Raw genomic sequence first — 24,774 nt, 5'->3', positions numbered from 1 at the left:
GTCTGCACCCTCCCCGCCAGTGATAGTGGGAGCATGTCCCATCTCTTAGGTTTAACTTGTGCAGTGCCTCCCATTTCTGGGCCACCTGGATTCCCAGATATCGAAAGCTCTTCCCTACCATTCTAAGCGGCATCTCTCCCAGTTTCTTCTCTTGTCCTCTTGCCTGGATCGCGAACATCTCGCTTTTCCCCCATGTTCAATTTATACCCCCAAAAATTGCCAAATTCCCCCAAGATTTGCATTACTTCCCCCATCCCCTCCAACGAGTCTGAAATATACATGAGCAGGTCATCTGCGTAGGGCGAGACCTGGTGTTCAACCCCCGCCCCGAACCAGCCCTTTCCGATTCCTAGAGGCTCTTAACATCATGGCCAATGGCTCTATGGCCAGCGCAAACAGTAATGGAGAGAGGAGGTACCCTTGTCTCGTCCCTTGGTGTAGTTTAAAGTACCCCGATCTCAGCCTGTTCGTACGCACACTCGCTACTGCTGCCTGATAGAGCAACCGCACCCAGTCAATAAAGCCCTCACCAAACCCAAACCTTCCCAGCGCCTCCTACAGGTAATTCCACTCCACCCGATCAAAAGCCTTCTCCGCATCTATCGCTACCACCAACTCCACCTCCTCTGAGGGCATCATAATAACATTTAAAAGCCTTCGAACATTGGCCTTCCGAGTTGCCTGCCGTTTACAAATCCCGTCTGGTCTTCCCCTATCGCCCCCGGGACACAGTCCTCTATCCTTGTTGCCATTATCTTAGCCAGCAGCTCGGCGTCCACATTCAGTAGAGAAATCGGCCTGTATGACCCGCATTGCTCCGGATCCTTCTCCCGTTTCAGGATCAATGAAATCGAGGCCTGCGACATTGTTGGGGAGAGGACTCCCTTCTCTCTTGTTTTGTTAAATATCCTGACCAGCAGTGGGCTAAATATCTCCTAAAACTTCTTATAGAATTCCACCGGGTAGCCGTCAGGCCCCAGGGCCTTGCTCGACAGCATGCCCTCCAGCCCCTTGATTATTTCCTCAATCTCAATTGGGGTTCCCAGCCCTTCCAGCAGATCCCCATCCACCCTCGGGAACCTCAACTGACCCAAAAACTGCCTCATCCCCTCCACCCCAGCCAGGGGTTCCGACTCATATAATTTACTATAAAAGTCCTTAAACACCTCGTTCACCCGCGCTGGGTCCAGGACAGTATCCCGTCTCTACTCTTTACTTTACCTATCTCCCTGGCCACCTCCCTTTTCCAGATTCTGCTTGCCCTTTCCCCGTACGCATAAATCGCCCCCCTTGCCTTCCTCAACTGTTCCACTGCTTTCCCTGTGGTCAACAGCACAAACTGCCCCTGTAACCTCCGCTGCTCCCTCAGTTGCGTCCGGACCCTCCGAGTATAACCTGCCCATCTGGAGTATCTCCTCCACTAATCTATCCCTCTCAGCCCATTCCGCCTTTTCTCTATGGGCACATATCGAGATTAATTCCCCTCTGACCACTGCCTTCAGAGCTTCCCAAATCTGCGGAGACCTCCCCGTATCATTTGTTTCCAGGTAGTTCTGGATGGACTTGTTACCCGCCCACAGATCACTTTGTCCGCTCGCAACCCCACATCCAGTCTCCACAGCGGCCGTTGCCCTCTCTCCACAATGCGGGGCATGATCCGACACTGCGATTGCCGAGTACTCAGTATCCACCACCTGCTCAGAACAAAAAAGTCGATGCTAGAGTAAACCTTGTGGACATGAGAAAAAAGAAAACTCCTTTGCCCTTGGCCATGCAAACCTCCATGCGTCTACCCACCCCCCCCTCCCCCCAATCTGTTCCATAAACCCCGTAAATTCCTTTGCTGCAGCCGGCCTCCTCCCTGTCCTGGATTTTGACCGGTCCAATTCCCGATCAATGGCTGTGTTAAAGTCTCCTCCCATGATCAGGTTATGTGACTCTAAGTCTGGGATCTTACCTAACACCCGCCTCATAAATTCCACATCATCCCAATTCGGAGCATATATGTTCACGGGTACCACCCGCACCCCCTCCAGCTTCCCACTCACCATTATGTACCAACCCCCCTTGTCTGACACGATTCTTCCTGCCTCGAATGCCACTCGTTTGCTGATCAAGTTCGCTACCCCTCTGGTCTTTGAGTCCAGCCCTGAGTGGAATACTTGGCTGGCCCACCCCTTTCTCAATTTCGTCTGGTCTGGATCCTTTAGGTGTGTCTCTTGTAGCATTGCCATGTCCGCCTTCAGCCCCCTTAAATGCCCGAACAGGCGAGCCCTCTTGACCGGCCCATTCAGCCTTCTGACGTTCCATGTAACCAGCCTGGTCGGGGGGCTTCCAGCCTCTAGCTCGCGCCCTCCGTCTCCTCGATCCCCCCCCTCAGACAGTCGCTGTTCCCGACCTCCCATTTGTCCTCTAGTAACAGTTCTCCCCTGTCAGCAAAGCAGCCCCCCCCCTCACCAGCAATAACACTGGAAACCCAAGCCCCCAAGTCAAGCTCCAGCTCAACACCTGCTCACCCCCACTTGATAGCGCCCGTCCCTGGCACCAAGCAGTCTGTCTCCCCATTGTTCTCTCCCCTCTCTCCCCACATGGACAAACATTTTAAAAGCATCACATTCCCCAATACATAAACATCAGAAAAAACAGTGAAGGAACAGCCACTTTAGAAAAATTATCACCCAAAAAGCAGAACCAACCCCAAAGCCCATCCCCCCCTCTAACCAGGTCCCTGCAAGACAGTTACCTTTAGACATCTAAATCCCTTATTACACATAGCACCACTTATATTTATACAACCCAGCACAACAAATCACCGCCACAATACTTCTCCAAGGCTTCAATGTCTTTTAATTCGCCTCCAGCCTCTTTTCTTTAATAAAAGTCCATACTTCGTCTGGTATTTCAAAGTAGAAGTCCCGTTCCTCATGTGTGACCCAATGACGGACTGGGTACAGCATCCCAAACTTCATCCCCTTCTTAAAGAGGGCCATTTTTGCCTGATTAAACCCAGCTCGCCTCTTGGCCAGATCCGCGCCCAGGTCCTGATAAATGCGCAGCTCACAGCTCTCCCATTTGCTATCCGTTCCTTCTTGGCCCACCGCAGAATGTGTTCCTTGTTGAGGAAACAGTGAAAGTGTACCACCATGGCCCTTGGCGGCTCGTTTGCTCGGGGCTTCTTCGCGAAGGCTCTGTGCACTCTATCCACTTCCAGGGGCCGAGGGAACGCCTGAGCCCCTATCAACTTCTCCAGCATGTCCGTCACATAAGCCCTCGCATCTGATCCTCACTGCCTTCAGGGACGCTGACAATTCTCAGATTCTACCTCCTGGACCTGTTGTCCAGGTCCGCCATTTCTCCTGCATTCTTTTCTGGCGGTCGTTCATCATTTCCACCTTGGTCTCCAGCACGGTTAGGTATTCCTCGTGCTCGGACACCTTTTTCTCCACCTCCTGGATCGCACGTCTGTGGGTCTCTTGATTCTGCACAGCTTGATCAATCGAAGCCTTTCAGGTCCAGAGTGTCCTTCTTCAGCTTGGCAAAGCAATCTTCGAAAACCTTTACCAGCAGCTCCATCGACCACTGTGCCAAAGGGGCTGGTTTAGCTCACTCGGCTAAATCGCTGGCTTTTAAAGCAGTCCAAGCAGGCCAGCAGCACGGTTCAATTCCCGTACCAGCCTCCACGGACAGGCGCTGGAATGTGGCGACTAGGGGCTTTTCCCAGTAACTTCATTGAAGCCTACGCGTGACAATAAGCGATTTTCATTTTCATTTCATCTCCCCGCGGCCCTGCTTCTCCGCCATGCTTTCCCGCGTTACCAGCTCTGCTCGCGTCTTCCTTATAGGACTTTGTCTTCTCACATGGCCACTTTTGGTCCAATTCTCCATCCACCAGAGGGGGATTTCTCCTTACTGTCTCACTCTTCACCGATTTATCCCATAAAATCCGGAAAAAACCAGGGAAAAAAGGTCCAAAAGTCCGTTGCAGGCGGGAGCTATCAAATGTGCGACCTACTCCTCCATGGCCGCCACCGGAAGTCCCCTTCCTATTTTATTTTATATTACTAGCTAGCTCACACTCATACTTCATCTTCTCCCCACCCCCCTTATTTTCTTTTTCTTTGTCCTCTGCTCACTTTTAAAGTCTTCCCAATCCTCTAGCTTCCCACTAATCCCCGCCACCTTGTCTGCTTTTTCTTTTGCTTTTATGCTGTCCTTACTTGCCTTGTTAGCCATGGTTGCCTCGTCCTCCCATTAGCACGTTTACTCCTCCTTGGGATGAATTTCTGTTGTGCCTCCCGAATAATCCGCAAAAACCCTGCCATTGCTATTACACTGTCTTCCCTATGAGGAAGAGAACTGTGCAGACATGTATGGTAGACTGTTGGAGGAGGTACACTCACCCCTGGATGAGACAAGGAAAAATAGGGGGAGGTCTTTGTTTCAAAGCGCTGAACAGGGCAAATCTGCCCTCCACATGCATAGGATGCAGCTAAAGGTGTTGCACAAAGCACACTGAACCAAATGACTGGGTTATTTTTGAAGGTGGAGCACATATGCAAACAGTGCCAGGGAGATCCGGCCAATCACACCCATACGTTCTGTTCCTGCCCCAGACTGGTAGGGTACTGGATGTCCTACTTTGAGGCCATGTCCAGGGCTGTGGAGGGTGAAGGTGGAGCTGTGCCCAAAAGTGGCGGTGTTCGGGGTGTCATACAGCTCTTCATGGGAGGGCCAAAGCCCTAGCCTTTGCCTCCCTGATCATCCGGTGGAGAATCCTGCTTAGCTGGCAATTGGCAGCATCACTCAAGGCTGTAGACTGGCTGTCCGACCTGACGGTATTTCTCAGGTTAGAGAAAATAAAATTTGTCATCCATGGGTTAGAAGAAAGCTTCCACAGGACATGGAAGCCGTTCATCAACTTGTTTCAAGACCCTTTCGTAGCCAGCAACCAATAAAATAGTTGGGGAGGGAGACGCAGGACTAGCCACGGCACAGAGAGGAGAAAGGGGTTAGGTGGACACATACACAGGTAGAACGTGAAGTCAAGCGGGAGGGATAAAAGCTGCAGAAGATGGCTGATAGGCAAGCTAAGGCCCGAACCAAACTATACATAAGTTCCTGTAAATTAGTGTCTTGGCCATGTTGGAGAATGCCAAGTATGTACAAAAAGTACGTTTGTTAAATTGTGTGCGTATGTGTTGGGGGTAGAGGTCATGGCCAATGTTGTTGGGATGTATGTGTTGGGATGTATTCTGTTGTGAATATATGTGTTGGTTGACAAATTGTTGGATACAAAATATGAAAACTCAATAAAAATATATTTTTTAAGCCAGGTGGTACAGATAGTGGAGGAAGACAGAAGGAGTCAGAAGAAGAGTGATGTAGCAGAAGAGGGAGACGGTACACAGAATGACCATTTGGTAGTATGATTAACAAATACAGACATCTCAGGACAACTAGAGGGTCAGTTTGCCTATTTTGAAGAAGGACAGCGAAAAGATCCAAGAAAGATACTGAAAAAATACGGACACTCCATTAACTAGTCATGATGTAGACTTAGGAAACCCCGAACCAATACAGCAACATCCGTGTTGGCTGAATCCACAAAAGCTGGCTCAGTTAGAGGTAGAGATCCAATATACGTTTGAAAATGACTAAATTGAACCCAGTGGGAGTAATTGGAGCTCTCCGGTAGTACTAGTGCCTCAGCCGGATAGAACCACATGGCTCTGCGTAGGTTACCGGAAAATAAATGCCATCACCAAAACAGATTAATTTCTAATTCCACGATTGGAGGACTGCATTGATAGGCTAGGTAGTGTCTCCTTCCTGTCAAAGATTGATCTGTTGAATGGATGTTGGCAAGTCCCGTTAATACACAGGGCGAGAGAGATATCTGCTTTTGTAACGCCACAAGTGTTGTTTCAATGCAGGGAAATGTAGTTTGGACTCAAATATGCACCAGCAACATTCCAGTGGCTTATGTTCCAAGTAGTGGCTGGAGTGCCTAACTGTATGGTCTACTTGGATGCTGTGATACTGTATAGTGTCACATGAAAAGAACATATGGAGCAATTGCAGGAGTTGGCCAGGCGAGTAATCAATTTGGCCAAAAGCGAGTTCGCCAAGGCAAAAGTCACCTATTTAGGCCATGTGGCGGGACAGGGAAGTGGTGCCCAAAACAGCCAAAGTAAGGGCATTGATAGACTTTCTGTTCCCAAAACAAAACGGGAAATGAGGTCGCTGGGTATGTGCAGATTCTAAGCAAAACTCGTATTGAACTTCGGTACCATGGCGGTACCTTTAAACAATGTGCTGGGGAAGCAAGCAAAAATGTTGTGGACCGCAGACTGCCAAGTCGCATTTGAGAAGTTGAAGGCTATCTTAATAAGCTCACCAGTGCTAGTCGCCCCGGACTTTTACAGACAATTTAAAATAGCCACAGATGCCAGTGACCTGGGAGTAATGGCTGTGCTACTACAAGATGCCGACGCATGAATAGAGAGGCAAGTGGGATATTTTTCAAAAAACTAAGTCCGTGCCAAAGAAAGTATTCCACCATTGAAAAGGAAGCCTTAGCCTTGCTACTAGTCCTTCAGCATTTTGAAGTATACATCCAGCATGACAATAAACAAATCTTAGTTTATACAGAACATAATCCACTTTTGTTGAAAGAAAAGTTTAAAACCCGGAACACAAGATTACTCTGTTGGAGTTTATTATTACAACAGTTCAATGTTCAAATTGTACACATTCTTGAAAAGGATAATGTGATTACGGATGCTGTGTCATGGGTTTAAGGGCTGACTAGTTACCACTGTAGTGACTGGGAAGGAAACATATATAATATAATGGGGATGGATGGATGGATGTATTTGTGATCTGTGTCTTGCATTCCTCAATAAAACATCTGTGCCCTATCATTTCATTCCCTTTAGGGAGGGAGGTATTTAAGGATCCTTCCTGCTGATTCCGTATTTCCCCTTTCTTTATTCTGTCATTATCATTTTTGATCCATGGATGCTTAATAGGCATGGATTTTTAAGTCAAGCAGTAGAGAGAATGAGAAATTGAAGAAGTTGCAACATAATATATGGTGCTGCCAGCTTTGGGCAGCAAGATCCAGACTTTTCAGCAGCCGAAAGATGGGGCGGGACTCTGTTCAATCAATTGGCCGGTGACTGATGAATTGGCCAAAAGGCTTTATATTGCCCGGTAACAGGTGGTGATTGGATCCTGCCTCACTGGAATGATTTTCAGTTACCCAAGGAGCTCAGTTTAAATTCTGGACACACAGGGACAAGGTCGAGCTCCCCCTCTTCTCCTCTCTCTCTCGCTCTCTCTCCCCTAAAAGACGTTGATGTATTCCTGAATCTACAGATAACCTGAATGAATGAATGAATGAATCCACGGTGAAACATTGTAACCTGTATCTGAAATCTTATTTTGAAGGGAGGTCTGCTTAAAGACAACCATTTGAAACAAAGACACTTTTTCCTTTTACTTGGTATTTTTACCCCTCTCTGTTTGTCTGTCTTGTGTGAATATATATATGAGGGTGGTGACAAGTTAAAGTAGGGGAGAAGAATTAATTCATTGTTAACCATCTGTATTTGCTGCATATTTCATATAGTCATTGTTCTAAATAAAAAGTAATTGTGTTTAAATTTACAAACTCAGGGACTGTAATTATTGGGCAGCCAAGGGCTAATGACTTTGGGTATTTTTCTAAGAATTATTGGTTGATTCAATTGTGTTGCAACTCTGGGTCAAGTGGGGCTGGATTGGTAGCTCAGGGTGTCGTAACGCTATGTTGATGGCCAAACTTGGAAAAAGATGCAAAACATTATATTGAAAATTGCTTGATGTGTGCCTAAAACAACCCTGATCAATATGCTCCCAAAGGAGAACTCATTCTTACTAGACCTGCAGACGGACCTTGGACAAACTTACAAATTGATTATGTGGGACCTCTGCCAGCATGCCCTTTGCTATTATGCAAGGGGGGATACAAATATATCATAGTAATAATTGATATCTTCAACAAATGGGTGGAAGCTTACCCCACAAGATCTAACACCGTCAAATTTACAGCCAATATACTGGTACAACATGTATTCACAAGATGGGGACTCCCTCAGAGTAGCGAATCTGATTAGGGGACACATTTTAACTCTCAAGTTATGCAAAATGTCATGGTCTTATTCGGAATAAACCAAAAATTCCATACAGGCTAGAACCTACAATCCAGTGGGATAATTTAAAGAATGAATAGGGCCCTGAAAACCATGATTCGGAAAACAGAGCAACGAGGTAATTCCATTTGGAATGTAGTCTTGCGATCAATGAAGGGAATGGAGACTCTAACGGGGGTCGATCATTTGGAACCCAAATTGTTAACTATTAGTCTCGAGAAAGCAATACAACAGATACTGAACAATGTGCAAGCAGCACAAATGGCTGCGGCTGTTAAGATGGGAGCGATAATGAAAAGGAGTAAGGCACATTTTGATGGAAAGCTTAGGCCAGTAGAATATGAGGTAGGACAAAAGGTCACAATATAAATATACTAACCTGGAACCATTTTTCTCCCCAAAGTACCACAGACCCCATTTGTTTGTGGCAAAGTTAGCCCATCTGTCTGTAAGGTTTTATTGGTCACCGAGAAAATTGGATGGTACCATGCCAATCAGTCAAAAGCGTACGGTATGCAGGCGTGTCACCACCAGCATTGGATGCTGGGGAGGTCCATGGAGGTGTACCTTCTTTGGTGCACGCTCCAGTACCAGGTGTTGCCAATGCACCCCCACTGGCACCGTCAGTTGGATTAGCTCCAGGTATCAACCAAGGAATCCAGGTAGCGTCTCTGCAATGGAGGTGGTGGTGTAAGCCCAGACAGGTGTTATTCTCCCTGACCTGGACGTACCTACAGAATGACGGATGTTTGAAACATATAGACGATGCTATTGATCTCAGCCAGATTAATTGAATTAAATAAAAAACTGCTTATAACATTGGGCGCTGTAAATAAGCTGCAGATTTTAATCGCGACAAATTAACTATAAATAACAGCAGGTGCTATCTTGATTTGAAGCATAAGGAAGGATGAATTTGAAAATATATCCTGAACATTGTGACCATTTGGACCCCCCAGAGCAGCAACAAAACCAGCTGTCATGTTCATGTACAACACTATGGTCGGATCATGCGTAAAGGAGCTTCGATCCAGCCCATGGCATTGATCGTGCAGTGAGGCGTTGACTCGGTGTGCATCAGGTGTATTCATCCACCCTATAAGATGCACTATTTCACTCAGCGAGCCAGTGAAAGATGGAAGTGTTCCATGGTCTATTGTTTAGTAAAGATTTAGTTGATTATAGACATCCATTCTCGAGAACAAATCACAATGAACGTAACCGAGGAATTAAAAAAAATCCTGGGGATTATAGGGAGAAATATTTCGCAGAAATTCCAAAGTTAGACAAAAAGTTAGATGAGTTAAGACAAAAGCTGGGAGAAGTATTTGAAACATATGTAAAGATTAAACAGGAGACAAAGAGAATCAGCAAGTGAATCAGGACCATAAAGGAAACTACACGGTGGGATGACATATGGAATTGGGGAAATAATGCACAAATAAAACCATGGGTATATTTATCGTCCTATGTAATAATCATAATAATGATGTTAATAATTGATACGAATTGATTGGAACTGTGATGTTGTTAAGATGAAAATGACAAATACAATTGAGAACAAATGAACTGAAAGACGGAAAAAGCTGGATATATCTTTATAAGGAAATGCAAGTCAAGTTGATGTGACAGTATTGCATCAACTGTCGTTTTAAATTTGAATATAATACTGAAACAATTTTAATATTAAGTGGAATTTTTCTTTGAATTTTTAATTTGTTGCCTTTTCTAAACCGTAGATAAGAATTATGCACCAAAATATGATTTTGAAAGAAGTGTATAATTTACTAAACTGTTTGTTAATTATAAGCTAACATTTGTGCTAGGTACTTAGTATTGTGTGCTCGGTACTTAGTCGAGTTTAACACGAATCAAGCTTGGTAGAGCCTGTGCAGAAGACAGACCACAATGGTGATCCAATGCATATATGCCTGTATGAATGGACTGGAGGGGGTTTGGGGGGGGGGGGGGGGGGGGAGAGCTGTAGATGAAACAGAAGGCATGATTGGAAATTTGGTTATGTGCTACAATAGAAAGTGCAAAATGATGGAAACCACAGGTGTCCAGGCACAAGACATCCATGGTAAGCCACAAGAAAGGTAATTAGCAAAGATAACAACTTCATAGTGAAAAAGAGGAAGTGATGTTGGAACTAGACAGCTGCAGACATTTGTAGATCTGAAGAGGGTCAACTGACTTTTGTGGTCACAAAGGATTTTTACTACATAGGGAACATGAAATAAATGTGTCCTGCTTACCAGGCATCAGGAAGATTGTCCTTAGACACATGAGAGTCATGTACATATGTCATTGGATATTTGAGAAAGCTGTAGATTCGTATAAAGGAGCAGGGGATTAAAGCCTTGGGAGCGTAAATCCTGGGAACAACTATCACAGAAGACGACCCCCAAATAGGTGGTTCGGAGACCAGTGAAGTACCCTTGCAGAAAGGCCTGGCTAGCTGTTCTGTTACCGGAATACTCAAGTTAGATTTGTGAGTTAGCATATTTATTAGTATATTGAGCTCAAAAGTCAGTGTGCCATTCATTGGTTGAAAGGGTCTGTGACATTGAGTTAAAGAGTTAAGTGACATTCCTTGAGTTAAGAGTCTGAGTGACATTTATTGAGTTTTAAATTTGTGTGACATGTTAGCACAAATAAATAAATTAGTGTTCACAAATAAATGAATACTATCAGTCTTGTGTAGGTTTGCGACGTATCAGTTGTGAACCCTCAATGTATAGTGGAGGAAACAAAGAGCACTTAACAGAATGTGTCAAGAGCAGAACAACGGTCAGTGTACCGCAAAAGCAAAACAAGTTACTGATGGCCCTGGTTTTGGGGGCGGTGGTTGTAAATAAATCCAAACGGAAAAGAGAGTTCACGGTGTGAAATCGATGTAAAGTGCCTAATTGGAAGAGGAGGTGTTCCTCACCGTATTGGGCTTCACTGGAATGCTGCAGCAGGCCAAAGCTGGACATTTGGGCACGGGAGCAAGATGGTGAGTTGAAATGACTAGCGTCGGGAAGGTCAGGATCATGCTTGCGGATTGAGTGAAGGTGCACCAAAAGCGGTCACCATTCTGCACTTAATCTCCCCAGTGTAGGGGAGACAGAATTGTGAGCATGGAAAAGGGTAGACTAAATTGAAGGAGGTACAAGTGAAACACTGCTTCACCTGAAAGGAGCGTTTGGGACCTTGGGTGATGAGGAGAGAGGAGGTAAAGGGGCAGGTGTTCAAACTTTCTCCAATTGCATGGGGGAGTTGTCAAGGGATGGGGATGCAGTTTGGAGAGTAATGGAAGAGTGGCGAAGGGTGTCACGGAAGGAGGAATCTCTGAAAAGCTGACAGGGGAAGGTGAAGGGGAGATGTATTCGGTGGTGGCATCATACCGGAGTTGGCAGATGTTGATCTTTTGGATGCAGAGGCTGGTGGGGTGAAAAGCCAGGACAAGGGGAACCTATCACAGTTCTGGGAGGGAGGAGAAGGGGTGAGGGCAGAGGTGTGGGAAATGGACCGAAGCAAAGACAGTTGAGATCTCTGTCAACATCTGTGGTAGGTGTGGTAAAAAGCAGCACTGATACAGAGAGCCTCTCCTAATGGGAGGTGGAGGTGTTGAGGGATTGGTGATGCATAGTGAAGAGGTGGTGGTTAGGACCAGGATACTGGAAACCTGCTACTCAGACACTTCTTCCAACCTTTCCCTGGACCATGACCCCACCACCAAACATCATGCCATTGTTTCCAGGACTGTCACTACCCCAGTCGTTTCTGGAAATCTTCTTTCCTTGGCCTCCAATCTCATAGTCCCCCAATCCCGCACAGCCCAATAAAACCGCCTTCTCAAAATCCACAACAGGATGTCCTGGCAGACCCATGACTTTATTTATTATTGTCACAAGTAGGCTTACAGCAACACTGCAATTGAGTTACTGTGAAAATCTCCCAATCGCCACACTACGGTGTCAACTCAGGTACACTGAGGGACAATTCAGAATGTCCAAATCACCTAACAAACACGTCTTTCGCGACTTGAGGGAGGAAACCGGAGCACCTGGAGGAAACCCATGCACACACGGGGAGAATGTGCAGACAGTGACCCAAGCCGGGAATTGAATCAGAGTCCCTGCCGCTGTGAAGCAACAGTGCTAACCACTATCCTACCATGCCGCCATCAACCCGTTTCTGCCCCACCAAACTCATTTCTTTCTATCTTGACTCCATTCTCTCTTCCTTTGTCAGTCTCTTTCCATATTTGTGATTCCTCGGATGTCCTATGCCCCATCAACAGTTTCCAGTTTCCTGGCCTAACTGCCTCCTCTTCACTGCAGACACATAGTTACCACTACTTGAATGTTCCTCTCCAAGCCAGTCACTATCCTGACTTGGAAATACGTTATCGTTCCTTCACTGTCACAAGATCCTGGCACTTCCTGCCTAACAGTACTGTGGGTGCACCTACACCACATGGACTGCAGCGGTTCACGAAACCTCAAGGACAATTAGGGATGGGCAATACTGACATGGTTAGCAAATTGATTGAGCTTAGAGAGAGAGAGAGAGAGAATGTGAGAAAATGTGTGAGAGCACGGTTGTGAGAGGTGGAGTGTGTGAGAGTGTGCACGTGAGAGTGTGTGCGCGTGTGAGAGCATGCATGCGTGCGAGTGTGTGTGAGAGAAAGTGTTTGTGTGAAAGTTTGTGTCTGTGTTTATGTGCATATGTGGGTGCACAGCCACACAACAAAATTAAAAGGTACAGTTTATTGAAATGAACAGACTGCCACAATGAAAACATTTATACAGACCATTAGTGATGAGTGGTGCCTCAGAAGGGTCTGTTTTGGTTCCTCAACTACGTACCATATTTAGTACCTACTTAGATAGTGGAATTAAAAAGCCACAATATCCAAGTTGCCAATGACATGAAGATAGATGGCACTGTGTTGCTAATTGTGTTCTTTAAGTGGCTCTGTTTATGGCGGTTAATATGGTCGCCTTCCTTAATTCTAATTACGTTTGCTCAAGAGTCGCCAGGTATCTTTGATATCGCCACAAGGTTCAAAACCGAATATTGATCAAAGACTCGATACACCAGTTAGTAAGTTCGAAATCAATGCTCATTTATTTACACACACAGTCAAATATACTCATGCAGAAAACTCTACCAACTAAACTATCACTACTACTAAAGCCAATACTTAGCTTCAGGCGCCCACTCAGTCAGAGGAACAATGGCCGTTGTCCGGTTCTGAGGCTGCTGGGGTTGAGCTGGTACGGAATAGCAGATATGAGCGTCTGTCTCGTAGCATGTGTTGACTTTGGACTTACTTGTTCTGGTGCAGCTGCTAGGCAGCTCTCTCCTCGCTGAGAGCCAAAGCCAAGAGAGCGAGTCTTATACCCAAAAGGGGCTTCGCGCACTTTTGGGCGGGCCTTGAACTTGGCTCCAATCAATTGGGCCGTTTCTCGATCATTCCTATCGATTTCCTCCAATAAAGGGGTGGGTGCCCTGATGGCTGGCCGTGTCCTAGGTGGCCGTTGGCCTGCTTTCTTTTTGTCTCCTCTGGCACCGGGGTGTCTGCCTTGGTATTGTTTACTTAAATGTTACCTTTTTGTCCCCGGAGATGGCTCATTAGTATGATAATGGCTTTGCAGTATCGGTCTTGTCTGGGAGCTACGGCTCCAATCAACAGACAAACCTTGCACCTGCTTGCTTTCTCAGTATTGTCCATTTTCCCTGCATTCTTTGCAAAGTGTCCATTTTGTAATCGGGACGTGGCCATCCCAGATGGCTACAATTGTATACAGTGAAGATAAAGGCACAGAGAGAGTTTGGGTGCATGGTCCAGCTACATACAACATTAAAATTGTCTTGAATAGGTACAAAAAATCATCAAAATGGCTAATGAAATGCTGTTCATATCTAAAAAGATTACAATTCAAATGGGTCCAAATCCTTAGTTCGGCAATACCTGCATGATTATGAGAAGTTCTCGACAACATAACTTAGGATGGTTATGTTGGTCTCGATGGGACAGTAGCATAGATTTTTTAAATTACACCTGGACTCCAAGGGGTAAATTACAAACGTCATAGTACAAAGGAAGATTGATTAAGTCATTGGAGTCAATCATTTCAGTCCCAAGCAGGTGTTTCACAGGGAGTGTCCTAGGCTAACCATCGTCAGCTATTTCAATGACATTGCCTCCATCTTAAGGTCACAAGTGGGGATGTTCACTGATGATTGCACAATTGGCCAATGTTTAGCTGCAATCCTCAGATACTAAAGCAGCGCATGTTCATATGCAGTAAGATCTGGACAACATTTAGACTTGGCCTGATAACTGACAAGTAACATCCAGGACATGCAAGTGGCAGCCAATGGCCATCTCAAACAAGACAAAATCTAACCATCTGCAACGGCTTTATTATCACTGAATTCCCCCACCATCAACATTCTGGGAGTTACCATTGACCAGAAATTGAACTAGACCAGCCAAAGTCTATGGCAGGTCAGAGTTTGGGAACTCCCAGAAGGTAATTAATCTCTTAACTCCCCAAAGCCTGTCAACCATCTATAAGACATAGGTCAGGAGGGTGATGGAATACTCCACACTTGCCTGGACAGATGCAGCTCCAAAAATACTCAAAAAGCTCAATACCATCCAAGGCAAAGCAGTCACTTGATTGGTACCCCATCCACCATGTTTAACATTCACTCCGTCCACCACTAATGCACAATAGTAGCGTTGTGTACCATCTACAAGATACACTGCAGCAATTCACCAAGCCTCCTTTGACAGCACCTTCCAAACCCACAATCTCTACCACCTGGAAGGTCAAGGGCAGGAGATACATGGGAACATCACCATCTGCAAGTTCCCCTCCAAGCCACTTACCATTCTGACTTGGAAATATATTGCCGTTCCTTCACTTCGTTGGGTTAAGTCCTGGAACACCCTCGCGAACAGCACTGAGGGTGTACATACACCAAATGGGCTACAGCTGTTCAAGAAGATGGCTCACCAACATCACCTACTTGCGGGCAAATGGGTGATGGACAATAAATGCTGGCTTAGCCAGCAATGCCCAAATCCCATGAAGAATGAAAAATGAAATCTAAAAATTAGAGCCAGAGCCTTCTGGAGTGAAATTTGAAACACTTCGACATGCAAAGGGCAGTAAAAGCTTTGACTTCTCTTCTGCAAAAGGCAATTGACATTTGTGTTAATTGAAAGGAAGCAAAGTACTGCACGAGGAAGCAAAGTACTGAACACACCCCTGTCAGCATCAACAGGGCAGAGGTGGAGATGGTTAGCAGTTTCAAATTCCTAGGGGTGTACATCACCAAAAATCTGTCCTGGTCCACTCACGTCGACGCTATCACCAAGAAAGCACAACAGCCGATACTTCCTCAGGAAACTAAGGAAATTCGGCATGTCCACATTAACCCTTACCAACTTTTACAGATGCACCATAGAAAGCATCCTATTGGGCTGCATCACAGCCTGGTATGGCAACTGCTCGGCCCAGGACTGCAAGGAACTTCAGAGAGTCGTGAATACCGCCCAGTCGATCACACAAACCTGCCTCCCATCCATTGACTCCATCTACACCTCCCGCTGCCTGGGGAAAGCGGGCAGCATAATTAAGGATCCCTCCCACCCGGCTTACTCACTTTTCCGACTTCTTCCATCGGGCAGGAGATACAGAAGTCTGAGAACACGCACACAGACTCAAAAACAACTTCTTCCCCACTGTCACCAGACTCCTAAATGACCCTCTTATTGACTGACCTCATTAACACTACACCCTGTATGCTTCATCCGATGCCGGTGCTTATGTAGTTACATTGTATATCTTGTGTTGCCCTATTATGTATTGTCTTGTATTCTCTTGAATTTTGTTTAATTTCCTTTTCTTCCCATGTACTGAATGATCTGTTGAGCTGCTTACAGAAAAATACTTTTCACTGTACCTCGGTACACATGACAATAAACAAATCCAATCCAATCTACACCTGTGGGTGAAGTTAAAATGAAGACGTAACAGCTTTCTTTGCTGGGAGATTTTATTGACTTAACTCACAGTCAACACTACTCACCCCAGTGTCCCAATTATCCCCATTTATAGGTGTTCAAATGCCCTTCACCTGTTTAACAATGCAATTGTCATTAAACTATAACAATGTTATCCTACATTGATCTTACATTCCAATATTATAGAAACACAAACAAAATCCTGCCACTCTCTCAGTTTTAAACTCGTTGCTAAGGTGCCATATTTCCTGACCCCAGGGGTCACCTTGTATCAGTATGCTAGCAACGCCAATATTGTAAAAGACCCTACTATAGAGAGAGCATCTTTACAGCCTAGGTGATGTCAATATATAGATCGAAGCTTAGTTCCACGCCTACAAAACTCTACTCGCTATCAGCGGAATTGCACAGCCAAAAGTAGCAGTTTGAAATTATAGCTCAGACTGCAGAAAAAAAGTTATTTTACAGTCTGAGGATATTTCATTGCCTTCGGGATTGGTAGATGTTTCTTACCTGATAGTTCTGGAGTAAAATCAGACTGAGGTAGAACTCGCTGAAGGCTAACTTCAGGTCACGAATGTTCCTATGTTCTACACGTTCCTTATGGGAGAGAGGGAACACCGTCCTCCTCTGACGCAAGTTGCTAACTGTGTTGCGGTCCATTTGCACTTCAAGCGTTGACTGCAGTTCATTCTGAAGTGTAGCGAACCTGCGCTGAGCCTCGGCAAGCTTTTCTACAAGGCAAACAAATAATTGCATCAGCAGAAATCCTTTCTCAAACCTGTATTTTCTTCTCAAGAACTGTCCTTTAGTTCCTGAGTTTCTCCTTTATCATGATTGCTATTTATGAATTCAGCAATTACTCCGACTTCAAAGACCATTATCTGTGAATGGACATGGCGATGCCAAAAAACAATTTAAATTGTGGATTAAGGAACGGGTTCATGCCCTAATAATGTCTAACAGAATGAGTGAAAAGTGCTCATCCCCATTGCTGGCAGTTGAGAACAGGACCTGATATTCTCTGCAGTCAGCTTCGTCTGCCAATACTCATCAGTGAGTTTGCAATTAAACACTGGTGATTTGGGCAAGGCGAAATCGACTATCAATCCGTGGAATCGTGGAAAGGGAGAAATGAGAAGGGGAGACAGAAAACAAAATGGTTTGTTTGTAAAATAATGGTCAAGCAACCTGCTCATTATGCAGCATCAAACACAGGGCAACAGAGAGTCACTGTTACCCTGCTCAATGAAAGAAAAGATAAAGTTTGGAACTTATATTGGACAATTCTGTTCTATTTTTCTGAAGTGCATATGCATTCTGTCTCCCTGCACAAGCTGGTAGAGAAAGATTTAGAAATAGGAGAAACCAATTAAGTCGATGAATCCTGCCTGTTTCGTAGAGGTATTCTCCATAACCCTCAACTGCTATTCTTCAGAAATTTATCAATCAGATTGAGTTGCCTCCCTGACAGCTACTCTCAGAACTCTGTTAGGCGTGTGCAGTTCATTTTCCCTCCGAGCTTCCAAAATACTTTAATGTAATCCTATGTCCCAACATTTGGTATATTCATCAATGTGCCCAAGACAGACTGTCAATCCCTTCCCAAGCTTGAGATCTAAACATTTTTCTCAAAACTTTACTCAAATCCAAAGACTATATTCCTTAAAATCATATCATACCCTGCTGCTTCATTCTATCCCTTTTCAAGAGCAGTATTATTATGTGCTATTATTTACTAAACAGAGCGACACATGGGACTCCAGATGGGATCCGACTTACTCAGCAAAAATCAAAGCTAATGCTAAATATAAGCAAATTCTTGGCGAAGCTTTCACTAAATTACTGCAGTTTCGGCACTCTGGGGAAGATAGCAAGGACACAGTGTATAATCAGATTTGCTAAGAATGATATCGGGGAAAGAGACTTTTGTTTTGAGCAGAAACAAGCTTTTTTTCCTTTATCTGATTGAAGTGTTTAAAATTGATGGGTGTTGAGGAGGTAGATAAATTAGCAAAAAATTATTTCCATATCAGATGAACTAGGATAAATTTAAGATCATGGACAAAACCACAGAGAAGTACTAAGATTTTTTTGATGCAGAGGGTTTGATTGTCCTACCTCGAACAGTGGTGGGAACAGAATCTGGAAAAGCTTTGTGAAAGTAATGTATATTTGCTTTAAAAAATGAAGTAAGAAGAAAAGACTGGTAACAGGACGAAGGGGCTACTGCTTTGGAGAACCGGGAAACTAACTCATCTGCAATGGCTCTGCTGGGAAGTACACATTTTTTGGGAAACAAGCTCGTAGTATTATTTTGGACTGCTAAGGCATGTTGAAAAGTTTGCATTTCTAATATGCCCCTCCTCTAATAATGACAGTGAATCTGTCAACATATTCATATCAACAGTGAGATTTGCGCACGAACAGTGGGAGAAACCACATCCGGAGTGAGGCACAGCCAGTGAGTTTTAACCTTATGAATTTGAAACAGTGTGGGAATTCAGTGCAGAGCGGGAAGATGTGCATTTTGCTTTTTCTCCTTGCTTGTAACTTTGAAATCTTCAGAGAGTGTTAGACATAGATATAGAATTTACAGTGCAGAAGGAGGCCATTTGGCCCATCGTGTCTGCACCGACCCTTGGAAAGAACACCCCACACCTCCACCCTATTCCCGTAACCCCACCAAACCCTTTTGGACACTTTGGGCAATTTGGTGTGGCCAGTTCACTTAACCTGCACATCCTTGGACTGAATTTTTGCCCTGCTGCAGCTAAAGCTACAAGAGAGAGAGCTGATTGGTAAGTAGTGGGTAAGGTCCACTATCACTTCAAGTGGAAATTCAGTTAGAGCTAAAATTGTTGTAACGAGGACAAGGAAAGAAGGGCCATAGAGAATTGGATTTAATCTAAATTCAAGCATCTTCCAAAGGTTTAATTTAAAGGGAAGTCATGCAGGAGAGCTTGAAGCCAGGTTTTGCTCCTCTTGCTCCATAATTTCATAAGATATAGGTTACTACCATCGGGATATCCGAGCATGTATGTATGTATGTACACGTACATACACACACATGTGCCATGATTAACCTGTTGACTGAGTTGAAAAAGGCCTTGGGGATGTAGATCGGGAGGGTTCTGAACAGGAAGAGGAACCTTGGCATCACGTTCATTTTGATCGTCCACACTCTCCCTGCCAGGGAGTGTGGGAACAAGTCCCACCTCTGCAGGTCCTTTTTGACATCCTCCACCAGACTCACCAGGTTCCATTTGTAGATCCATGTCCATTCCTGGGCTATTTGGATCTCCAGGTAGCGGAATTTAGTTTGAGCTCGTTTGAACGGCAGTCCCCCAGCTTTGTCCCTCCCCCTTGTGGGTTCACAGGGAAGGTCTCGCTTTTGCTCAGGTTAAGCTGGTAACCAGAGAAGGCTCCGAACTCCTTTTAAGAGTTTAATCATCTCTTCCACGCTGGCCTGGGGGTTTGAGATATAGAGGAGCAGGTCATCCACATAGAACAAGACTCTTTGCTCTCTATCTCCTATTGGGATACTCCTCCATCCGTTCGCCACTCTGAGAGTGATCGGCAGTGGATCGATTGCCATGGCAAACAGTAGCAGGGATAAAGGGCATTTCTGCCTGGTTATCCGTGCAGCCGTAAGTATCTAGTGCTGGTGGTGTTTGTCCCTACGCTCGCCATGGGAGCACTGTACAGTAGTTTCAACCAGGAGGTGAACCCAGGCCTGAACCCAAACCATTCCAATACCTCCCAGAGGTACTTTCATTTGACTCTGTTGAAGACCTTTTCTGCCTTCAAGGAGATGATCATTTCTGATGTTCCCTCCCCGGAAGGAGTCATTATCACATTCAGCAGGCGCCTGATGTTAGCTGCCTGCCCTTGACAAAGTCCATCTGATCTTCCACAACTAACCCTGGCACACAGCACTCCAGCCGCCTCGCGAGGGCCTTTGGCAGGATCTTTGAGTCAGCGTTTGGTAGTGAGATGGGTCTGTAGGACTGCCTTCCGTCAGGTCTTTGGCTTTTTTGCGTATCAGCGATATTGAAGCTTGGGTCAGCATTGATGGCAGGGTACCCCTTACTAGCCAGCTGCTAACATCTCCCGCAAGTGCAGGACCAGTACCAGTGCGAATATTTAGTAGAAGTCTGCCCCAGCGCATTACCCACCTGCATGGAGTTGAGACTCTCCATGACTTCCCTCCATTCTAATGGCCCCGTCTCCTATCTTCCCCACACGACTGGCATGTCCAATCCATCGATGAACTGCTTAATCTTTGAGTCCCCCTATGGGGATTGTAACTTAATCAACTCCCACATATACAAACACTTTGTCCAGCATGAATCTAACTAAAAGTCTTCCCCTTCCGGGCACAGCAACATTAAATTAAGCTCGCTTAAAACTATACCTTATTTCTAATGTTTGCCAATACAAATCTAATTTCCTTAAAACTACCTTTGTTTTCCTAACAGCAGTAATTATAAAATAAAGCCTTCACTGCAGAAACTCCACATTGGCTATTACAATAAGTGAGTGCTGAGGCAGAGACTGCGAGAATATTTAAAGATCATTTGAGCAAGGATGTAAAAGGAAGAAAATAAAAGACAGGGAAATAGGACAGTATAGAAAACCAATTGTAGAGCTAACACAATGTCTAAATATAGTGCAAATTCTATGATTTTCGCAGTCTTTTTAAAAATTGAAATACATTCACATTCTTCTCCATCACTCGTTGGAGCCAGAAATGGAAACACTGCCATTTTGCACTATTTGTATTACTAGTTCACAGCTTTCAACTATATAACCTGTTAGCTTAGTTTGCATCACTTACTGATAACATCACTAATTGAAGGTTGGTTGCTCACTTTTACATTTCTCTCTAGGTGTTCAATTATTTAAACTTAATCAATTTAGTTTATAGGTTTTTGAAAGCCAAGCTGTTGCAAAAAGCAAGCTAACGGTTTAATATTAGAATTAAGAATTTTCTCAGCTGACTAACATAATTTGGATCTCCAAATAGCGCCACTGGTTTAGAAATCTATTCAGTAAGGGTTACAACATGCGCATGGATTCAATATATAATATCTTGAAAATGTGGGGCCTTTTTGAGGTAATATTTCAGTTACCAGTGATTAATTCTCCAGGCTAATGTTTAGGAATTAGATGAACTCAGTATTGAACGCAACTGAAACATTGCAACGGAAGTTCACAACTATTGCACGACCAAAGACAAATATTTTAAAGCACTAAAACGAGCTTTGTGGTGAAGGATGCAGTTTCAGCTGCAATATCTTTCATGGTAAAATGGGCTGCTAACACACACCATCAAGTATAATAATAATAATATAATTATAATCGCTTATTGTCACAAGTAGGCTTCAATGAAGTTACTGTGAAAAGCTCCTAATCTCCACATTCCGGCGCCTGTTCGGGGAGGCTGGTACTGGAATGGAACCCGCACTGCTGGCCTTGTTCTGCATTATAAGCCAGCTATTTAGGCCACTGTGCTGAACCAGCCCCTTATGGGTAAGATATCAGTGAGTGGTCAGTCCCAAGTAGCTGAACAAGAGACAGCACCCATGAGGACATTAAAAAACAGAAGGCTGAATAAATTTCCATTAGAGTAAACACAGCTCAGCTAAACTATTAATCCGAGGGGTCAGTAACTCATTAAATATTAAATCCTGCTAACTTTTTCCATTCTGTTACAGGAATTGTTCACAATAATGGAATCTGTTTGTAGGGAGCTCTGATAAATAGAAAATTTGTTTAAATGTTCGACACTTTACAGATCTGACCAAGGAACACACTCGCCAACTCAACAGGCTGATCAAGACCTTGGATCCAGACCTTCAGAACACCCTACGTGCTCTCAGTCCACGTACTCCCCGCGTTAGAGATCTCGGCCGGGATTCTCCCCTACCCGGCGGGGTGGGGGGTCCTGGCGGGACGGAGTGGCGCGAACCACTCCGGCATCGGGCCTCCCGCACCTTTAGGGGCCAAGCCCTCACATAGAGGGGCTAGGCCCACGCCGGAGTGGATCCCGCTCCACCGGCCAGCGTGAACAACCTTTGGCGCCCCACCAGCCGGGGCCGAAAGGCCTTTGCCGGCCGGCGGAAGTCCGCGCATGCGCCGGTGCGTCAGCGGCTGCTGATGTCGTAACAGCGAATGCGCAAGGGAGGGGGTCTCTTCCGCCCCCGCCATGGTGGGGCAGAAGAAAAAGAGTGCCCCCACGGCGCAGGCCAGCCCGCCGATCGGTGGGACCCGATCGCGGGCCAGGCCACCATGGGGGAACCCCCCAGGGTCAGATCGCCCCCCCTCCCACCCCAGGACCCTGGAGCCTGCCGCGCCTCCAATCCCGCTGGTACCAGAAGTTGTTTAAACCACGCCGGCGGGAAAGGCCTGTCAGCGGCAGGACTTTGGCCCACCGTGGGCCGGATAATCGCCGCGGGGGGCCCACCGACCGGCGCGGCGCAATTCCCGCCCCCGCCGAATCTCAGGGGGCGGAGAATTCGGGACACGGCCGGGGCGGGATTGACGCCGGCCCCCGGGTGATTCTCCAATCCCCGGCGGGCAGCGCCGGCCCTAGGGTTGCTGGCGCCCCGGGCAAGCTGAACTTCGGCGCCCTTGGGGGGGGGGGGGGGGGGGGGGCGCCGAGGGGGGTGCGGGGTGGGGGGGCGGACCCGAGAGGGGGGGGCGGACCCGAGGGGGAGGCGGGGACCCGAGGGGGGGGGCGGACCGAGGGGGCGGACCGGGGGGGGCCGCCCTGGGGGAGGGCGGCCACCGCGGGGGAGGGCGGCCACCGCGCATGCGCTGGTTGGCACCGGCCCAACTGCGCATGCGCGGGACCCGAGTCTCTGGCGCCCCCTAGCACATGGCGCCCCGGGCGACTGCCCGAGTTGCCGGTGCCTTGAGCCGGCCCTGCCGGCGGGTCGGAGAATTCCGCCCCTCTACTGCCTCCCGAAAAAACACAAGCCCAACACACCAGGCCGGTCTATCGTATCAGGAAATGGGACCCTGTGTGAGAACCTGTCTGGCTACATCGAGGGCATCTCGAAACCCATCGTACAAGGAACGCCCAGCTTCTGTCGCGACACGATGGACTTCCTACAGAAACTCAGCACCATGGACGTCTCGGCACTCGACACCAGCATCCCCCATGACGACGGCATTGCTGCAACAGCCTCAGTACTCAACACCGACAACTGCTAATCTCCAGCTTGCAATTCTGCAACTCATCCGCTTCATTCTGGATCACAACGTCTTCACCTTCGACAACAAGTTCTTCATCCAGAAGCATGGAACAGCCATGGGGACCAAATTTGCACCTCAATATGCCAACATCTTCATGCACAAGTTTGAACAAGACCTCCTCACCGCACAGAACCTTCAACCGACGTTATGCACCAGATACATCGTTGACATTTTTTTCCTTTGGACCCAAGGCAAAGAATCATTGAAATGACTACACAATGACATCAATAAGTTTCATCCCACCGTCAGACTCACCATGGACTACTCTCCAAAATCGGTTGCATTCTTAGACACACTCATCACCATCAAGGACAATCACTTCAGCACTTTGCTTTAGCGCAAGCCCAAGGATAACCTCACGATGCTCCACTTCTCCAGCTTCCATCCTAAACACATTAAAGAAGCCATCCCCTATGGACAAGCCCTCCGTATACACAGGATCTGCTCAGACGAGGAGGAGCATAACAGACATCTACAGACACTGAAAGATGCCCTCGTACGAACGGCATATGGCGCTGGACTTATTGATTGACAGTTCCAACGCACCACAGCAAAAAACCGCACCGACCTCCTCAGAAGACAAACACTGGACACAACCGACAGAGTACCCTTCGTCACCCTTCCCCGGAGCGGAGAAACTACGACATTTTCTTTGCAGCCTTCAAGGCGTCATCGATGAAGATGAACATCTTGCCAAGGTCATCCTACTTGCCTTCAGACAACCGCGCAACCATTGTTTGCAGCAAACTACCCAGTCTTCAGAACAATGACCGCAACACCACACAACCCTGCCATGGCAACCTCTGCAAGACGTACCAGTTCATCGACATGGATACCACCATTATATGTGAGAACACCGGGCAGCACGGTAGCATGGTGGTTAGCATTAATGCTTCACAGCTCCAGGGTCCCAGGTTCGATTCCCGGCTGGGTCACTGTCTGTGCGGAGTCTGCACGTCCTCCCCGTGTGTGCGTGGGTTTCCTCCGGGTGCTCCGGTTTCCTCCCACAGTCCAAAGATGTGCGGGTTAGGTGGATTGGCCATGCTAAATTGCCCGTAGTGTCCTAAAAAGTAAGGTTAAGGGGGGGGGGGGGGGGGGGGGGGTTGTTGGGTTACGGGTATAGGGTGGATACATGGGTTTGAGTAGGGTGATCATTGCTCGGCACAACATCGAGGGCCGAAGGGCCTGTTCTGTGCTGTAATGTTCTATCTACCACCCACCAGGTGCGCGGTACATACTTGTGCGACTTGGCCAACGTTGTCTACCTCATACGCTGCAGGA

At 46.4% G+C, this 24,774-nt stretch overlaps 1 protein-coding gene across 1 annotated transcript in view; it reads right to left on the bottom strand.

Annotated features, from left to right (window-relative positions):
- LOC119964942 (xenotropic and polytropic retrovirus receptor 1 homolog) overlaps positions 1–24,774 on the bottom strand; it is a 468,531-nt gene that overhangs the window by 149,223 nt on the left and 294,534 nt on the right. The window contains exon 4 of the mRNA XM_038795157.1: positions 16,744–16,964. Within this exon, the coding sequence (XP_038651085.1) occupies positions 16,744–16,964 (221 nt within the window). The remainder of the gene's footprint in view (positions 1–16,743; positions 16,965–24,774) is intronic.

The sequence above is a fragment of the Scyliorhinus canicula genome, chromosome 4 (assembly GCF_902713615.1).
Source record: "Scyliorhinus canicula chromosome 4, sScyCan1.1, whole genome shotgun sequence".
Taxonomy (NCBI): domain Eukaryota; kingdom Metazoa; phylum Chordata; class Chondrichthyes; order Carcharhiniformes; family Scyliorhinidae; genus Scyliorhinus; species Scyliorhinus canicula.
The sequence above is the reverse complement of the archived record's forward strand: the minus strand, read 5'-3'. Positions and strand labels throughout refer to the sequence as shown.